This window comes from Anopheles marshallii, chromosome 3 (assembly GCF_943734725.1).
Source record: "Anopheles marshallii chromosome 3, idAnoMarsDA_429_01, whole genome shotgun sequence".
Lineage (NCBI taxonomy): Eukaryota > Metazoa > Arthropoda > Insecta > Diptera > Culicidae > Anopheles > Anopheles marshallii.
Window position 1 is genome coordinate 71,833,249 of NC_071327.1, and position 6,974 is coordinate 71,840,222.

At 45.7% G+C, this 6,974-nt stretch overlaps 1 protein-coding gene across 1 annotated transcript; it reads left to right on the plus strand.

Annotated features, from left to right (window-relative positions):
* The first annotated feature begins 837 nt into the window (after window positions 1-837).
* Window positions 838-3,813, plus strand: LOC128711634 (uncharacterized). The gene is made up of 2 exons (XM_053806516.1): window positions 838-3,610; window positions 3,782-3,813. Exons 1-2 carry the CDS (start codon window positions 838-840, stop codon window positions 3,811-3,813), a joined length of 2,805 nt encoding a protein of 934 aa, XP_053662491.1.
* Window positions 3,814-6,974: the final 3,161 nt, after the last annotated feature.

Here is a 6,974-nt window from a genome sequence, read left to right on the forward strand (position 1 = left end):
AGTGCCAGTCAAACAGTGAGCCACTAATTGCAATTACCTCATTTTTTTCATAGCTGTTTGCGATGCAATTGTGTCATACCGTGGTTGTGTACAACCTTGGTTTTGTTTCTGACGTTTCTCCCCCCGTTCAGTTGCTCTTTCCCTTTTCTAAACAATCCTTCCAATCAGAACTGTCAAACCACCCCGTGTGCATTTTTCTCTCATTCTATAGCTCCGCGTTTATAGTTTTGGTACAGAAAAAGTGTGTTTAAATTTAATTCCTATCCAACTTTATATTAACTAGTAGAATATATCAATAGTATAAAATGTTTGAGGTGAAAAATACTTTTCTATCCGTTGTGTATTTGACAGCCCTGCCAGTTGTGTTTTGTGTAGAGTTGTGTGCGTACAATGCGTGTTGTGCAATCATCAAAAAGCAAGCGACGCGTGTGAGAAGGGCAAGTAGTAAATGTGTGTGCGTTAGTTAAATGGTGCCAGATAGAGATAGCAGCAAAGTGGGAGGCAGACGGTTATCGGAAATGGTTTATTTATTTTTCGTGTGACTTTTAGCAAACCTCTTCGTTCTGCTGCTCCTGCTGATAAGGTGCGCGTTATGTTGAATTGGTGTATAGTGGCAAAAAGCACAGCACTCCCCTCGTAGTGTATGATGTACGTGCGATTTGCGATTAAGGTTAACTGCAAGACGCTACGCTGGACACATATTACGCAAAGTAAAGGTAAGCCTGGAAGCCTCTCACTAGCAGTGATTTATTGATTTACCATGCATAATAATTACCTAACCGATACGTTTCCTGGTGCTATCCCCGCAGAGTTTGTCCACCTAGAGCGAGTGTGAAAATGTCTGACGATGACGCTCCACGTACAGCTGTGTCCCCGCCATTAAACTGCGCAAAAATTGAGGCCGCATCATCAGCACCCGTTGAGTTCCCAGAACTTGAACACCCTTCCGTAAAGGGGGAAAACGTTTCAGACTGTGTGAAAGTGAAACCCGAAACAGGACCAGTGGAATTGAACGATAGCATCGTAGAGTCGCTCCGATCGAATGACCATGAAGCGACAAAAGCCAAGCAACGAAAATGCGTTCAATTTACGACAACAACAACAACAACAACAACACCCGGCACTGCAGATGACACGCTGCGCAAGTTTATCGAAGGTGAAGAAATATTGGACAAAAGGAACCCGTTCAAAATCGACGTACCGTACGGAGCGGAACCGTATGTGGACCGTCGGGTGCTGTACACAACAACCAATGAACCGACCCTTATCGAAGCCGATAGTGGCGGTGGTAATGATGCGGACGATTCTGACACCGATCTGGACGATAACGTTTTCATCACGAAGGAAGAAATACTGCGACAATCGAAATATGTTAAGACGTATATAAAAAATCCCGATAAGCACCTAAACTATGATAAAAGTGTAATCCAGAAAATGAACGCCCTGAAAGCGAAAGGGCGTGAGGCGCGAGATGTGGTGGTGGTGGACGGTGGTGCCGCTGTGCCCGTAGCCATAAGACCTCCGATACCGGCACCCCGTACCATTCACCTTCCGAGCGATCGAAACAACAACAATCGCAGGCAAGACGTTGTTTCACCGCAAATGGAACGCGTCGGAAACCGTAAACCGATACCGCGAGCGAGACGGCGTGACTATGCCGAGGTAAAGGTACGCATCGGGTCAGCCGAAGCCGAAGAATCGCTGTACGATTCGAACGAGGTCGTTCAAAATGCGCTGAAGTTTGATAGCCGGTTTAGGAAGGTAGAATTTGGCTCGCAAGATGATATCGATACGATCGCCGAAAGAACGGAAGACGGAACAGATCAACCTGTGGTTTTGGGTGCTTCTGCACGGACGGTAGAAAACGAAAATCGTCCAGCTGTGAAAGAAAAGGAAAAGAACACTTCCCCAAGCAAAGATCAACCCGATGGACGAAAGACGACTTTTGCCGAGGATGTGAAGAAATCGTTTTCCAACACAGTGAAAAGTGCCGACTTTCGGAAGTACCTTCAGAGCAAGGGACTTTCCCTGGTGCCGGCAAAACCGAAAGCGATCGAGGAAACACCCAACAAGGCCAATCGGTTATCAGCAACCTCCGTAAGCAGCGCACCACCAACGCGCCATCCGGCCAAACCTTCGGTGCTAACGCGCTTGTTCCAAAACGGGCTCTTCGCACCAAAAACTCCCCATGATCCCGCATACTCGTCGATGTTTGCAAAATCTTCCGCACCACTTCATTTTAGCACACAACCGCGTTTAACACGGCCACAGCTACCGGCACGATTCGGTAGCTTTAACAGCTCGCTCAACAAACGATCCTCCCTCGGTACGGTGGAGGTTAAACCAAAGGTTAATTTTAGACAGTCTGTAGATGGACGGGAAGATATGATGATCGCCCCGGTGAGACGTCCTGCTTCGGTAAATGATTTTGAGCGACCAAAATTACGCACCAACATGGCCAATAGATCGGTATCTTCGGTGGATTCTTTGAAGCGACCGGTGAAAAACGCTGGCGTGCAGGTGAATCTAGCCACGCATGGATATAATAATGGACAAGTAGTGCGTGAAAGTCAATTGGTTCCTGTGCAAAATCGGTTCATAACTTCACAGCAGATTGGTGGAGGTTTGCCACCCAGAAACCCCATTGTTGGGCAAAAGTATCAGCATCAGGTCACTCAGTATCATTCGTTACGTCAACGTCCAGATGTGCGTTTTTCTGCTGGATCTACACACACGGTAGCTCCACTCTATTCAGAACCATTGCGCGAACCACCAATGTTGGTACCGGATGATACAGATTCCGGATTCCGATCAACGCAAGACAACGGATATCACATCTACGAACAAACGCCCGATAATTTAAGACGAAGCGAAATGGTGTACGGTAAAATTGGTTACTTGAGCAACACGCAGCTGAACCGTTGGCATCCACAGGATCGTCGATCGTACAGCAGCATGCAGGAAGGTGTAACGGGTATGAACGGTGGAACATACGGTCGTTTACGTCCGCTGTACGTTTCTTCTCCACTGTCCACCCAATCGACACCGGTTCGTCGTCGCGTCTCCGATGGACTGGACCGGGAGCAAATTCTTCACCGCATCTACGACTTCTATCGACGATCGATACGAAACAGCAGCAAAACGAGCGTTCACTCAAACCAAACGGAACCTCCTTCCTACCAGAGCGGCAGCAATGTTTATGGTACGAAAATTGTCCCCAGCGGATCCTTTCCCGTCGAACGACAGCGGGTACAACGAGTACAAAGTCTAAACACTCCACGACCGAACGCAACGCACCATGGGACGTTAAATTATACAAGAGCGGTAGCAATCCCCGTACCGGGCAATCCCGCCAACCATGGCCGAATGGTAACAGTTCCACAAAACCAGCACGATCGTAATATTGAAAATATTTACGCATTTGTAAACAAAAAGATGGTCCAGATGAATGTCGGTGCGGGCGATCATAGCAGTGTACGATCGGTGCAAACATCCGCCCCATCCACCCTACGCAGGGTGACATTTTCAAGCAAAGGTGTAGGCGTACACGACGTCATGACGGATGGGCTCGATGAAGCAGATTACGTTAACATACGTGGTGCTCCAGATGGTAAGCAAATGATGGAACGCTTCTATATCGATAGCTCTTATCTTTAATGCGTGACGTGGGATGTAAGAAAGTGGAAATTCCTTATTCGCACACACACACACACACTCCATTTTGTAATTGTTTGGTATGTGTTCCACACTGTTGGTAATGGTACTTCTTTCTTTATTGCAGGGCTACTAACATACGGAATTGGTTCACTTTGAATATGCTTTACAATGCCTGGAGCGCTTATTTTACTAGCAGCAGAAGTAAGCTTGCCGAAGCGTTGTTCATCACACCTGTTTCTCCATTTAGTACAACTCGTGCGTCGGTCCCATTTTGTCATGCTTTGTGTTGTGCATTGTTTGTTCGTAACATCTATACCTCACTTTGTGTGTAGCTTTATTCGTTTCCATCACGTTTTTATTTACAATAGGACTTTTAATTTATTTATTTATTACATCAACTGTGGCAGCGTGTTAATGCTTTTTTTAAACGTTTATATCATCTTTTTTTTTTGGAGGTGACGTAAATTGCTGGATAACCAAAGAATGATTATCTTCAAGATTGTCCTTTGAACTTTGTTTTGAATTGGGTCGTTAGTTCTTTGGTCCTTCTATTTCTTTTTATACATTTTGTATAATTTTTCCTTTAATTTATTATTCTCTCTTTATCCTGGGTTCAATGTTATCTTAATGAATGCTCTCTGACCTCTCCTATCCTACACTGATTGCTCCTGCTTTGTTTTTACAACCTTCCCCGATATGTTCTGATCCGTTCGTCCATCTCCTACAGGTATCCAGTACAGAACTACACAATGCTGAGAGATTTCACATGGTGGTGCCACACATACACGTGGTGTTTTAAACGCGGGGGGTGCGCGTTTAACGCTAATAAAACGACGTGCCCCCGACATACTTTTGTAAGAAGTTCGTGATAGCAGAGCAAAAGCAATAGCAGTATTCTAAACAAAACGAGCAACACGCGCTAACGATGACCGTATATAGTTCTTCGCAAACATATATGCTAGCAAACAAGCAAAAAAAAACAAACATTTTGAATCCTATTAGAATCCTTTAAAGGAGTATAGATTTGCTAAAAACCATTTTTTAAATATTGCGCGCATTATACCTACGATTATACCATATATTATACATTCATAAAAAAATGTAATGAGAAAAAAAAACATTTATACACATCTATTTTTGTATATTGTGAAAATAAACTATTGTGACCATCCATTTAAAATTGCTTGAAATCGCTTGTACTGTTTTTTTTTTTTAGATTTTGTAGACCGCCACGTGTTGTTTAGGTATTATACCGTTGGGAAGTGTAGATATCGATGCGTTCCGATAAGTATGGCACTTTAACCGTGGGTGTTTCTTGGGAGTTTTGTTTTGTTCTACGAATTGTGTACACGTGTAACTAATATTTAGCTAACCTAAATCATGTTCACCAAACTAATTTGTTCGTACAACATGCTAATAATATCACTATTGCGGGTTTAGTAGCTGAAAGATAATTTGATGCTAAAACATTTTAAAATATAATAATTATTTGTTGAATGCCAAATTGAAAGCTTCATAAATGGGTGGTTTTACCTGGAGTCTTGTGACGCGGGTGAACCCCAGCACTCCTGCACACGATCACTGGTTATTAGTGCTGTTTAAGTGATGAGCATTTTATGAGCCGTTTGCGAAATGGTTTTCTCCCACCAAATGGCTCTCTTGGCCGTGGCACGTATCATGATACGTACGTGAGTGTATCCTGGCTGGCAATGCAGGAGCCACACTGCTCCGGCAAACGTACAATTCTGGCGCACGCGCGCACACAGGACCTTCTCCGTTCCGTGCGGTCTCTTTGGACACTCTCACACACGGCGTGCGAAGAGAAACTGTCGGTACCGTTGGGAGGGAACGCATATCCGTGGTAAAGCAAATGACGAACAGTGTGTGTTCCCACAAAACCTAGGGCTTCGAACTAGGGTGGAACTTTTCACCGTACGGTCGTTCCTTTGGCTGTGTGGTGCTGCTAGTGCGTTGCGTTAAAGCGAACGCGTATTATTAAAGGGACGGTGGCGGGCACAAGCTAACCAAAGTGTTTAATTCCCGTGACAACACGTAAAGAAACAGTGTGGCTTTTTTGGATAAAAACTGGATCTGAGTAGCCTGGGCATAGGAGGCAATTCTAAACTTCGACAAGACAACCCGCACAAAGTCGTCTCCACACCACTCAATGGGATAACGAGAACGAAAGATTGTCCGAAACGGGAGTGGGGAAAAAAAACATCCCCTGTGACGCGTGTGTGCGTTTGCTGGTTATGTGCCAGGCACCAAGCAAAGGGCAGATCCAAAACGGAAACCGCAAAGTGTATCCGATCACCCCACCCTGGAGTGTGGTCGCCCAGTGTCTTGACGTTTCTTTGCCTGCAGGAAACGGGTCCCCGTCACATGTGTAGCGCTGCCTGCTGAGAAAAGTTGTGCCAGCCTCTGTCCCGGAAGGTTATCACAACCGGAGACCTGAAACATTCTTCGCTGGCAGACAACAGTGAGTTACGCTGGGGTCGTGGGAAAACGCCCCCTTCGCTTTAAAAGGGAGAAACCGGTCAATGGTGGGGTCATACATATAGGTGTGTAGGACATCCTGTCGATGAGCTGTGTGCGCAAATATCCCGGATACGGAAACACCACGGCCCGAGATCGCAAAGCAGAAGAAATAGTGCAAAAATTGTGCTAAAAGGAGAACAAAAACGCACCTCATCGACCCAGTCTTTCGCGTGTTTATCATCGTCAAATCAAAACGAGTGTCGATTGCAAAATTCAAAGGGGACCTCTCCCTTTTTTTTTCTTCTTCGTACATCAGGTGGTGTTTGGTTGTGTGTGGCAGCGTAGGAAACTCGTTTCGCAAGCGAGCGTGTGTATTGCTGCAGTGTGCGGTACACTACAGGACGAAACCGTGCGATGAGTGCTCTCGCACCGCTAGCACCAGCTATGGGTGTGTGTGAGTACGCGTCCGAGGTGTGTGTTGCGAGCGGGCTGTTTTGGTGTAGGTGCGACGTGTGTTATTAGCGGATGTGACGCTGCTAGTTGACAGCGCACGCAAAACGGAAGAAACGGCATCTCAGCAAAACCCCCCTCCCGAAGTGTGTGTGTGTGTGTGTGTACATGGTGTGATGTTAAGTTTAGTTCGAAAAGGCAATCGTAATAATCTGCGGTGGTGTATTAGTCGTTAAAGCGGAAAATATTGACGAAACACGCACACTCGCACATATGCAGGTCCCTCTAATCCTTCTGTAATTGACTAAAAAATCCTTCATCCGTTCAGCAAAGTGACAACGCCGTGCGCCCACACAGTTTTCGCACCTGAGCACGGCTTGGTGCGGTGT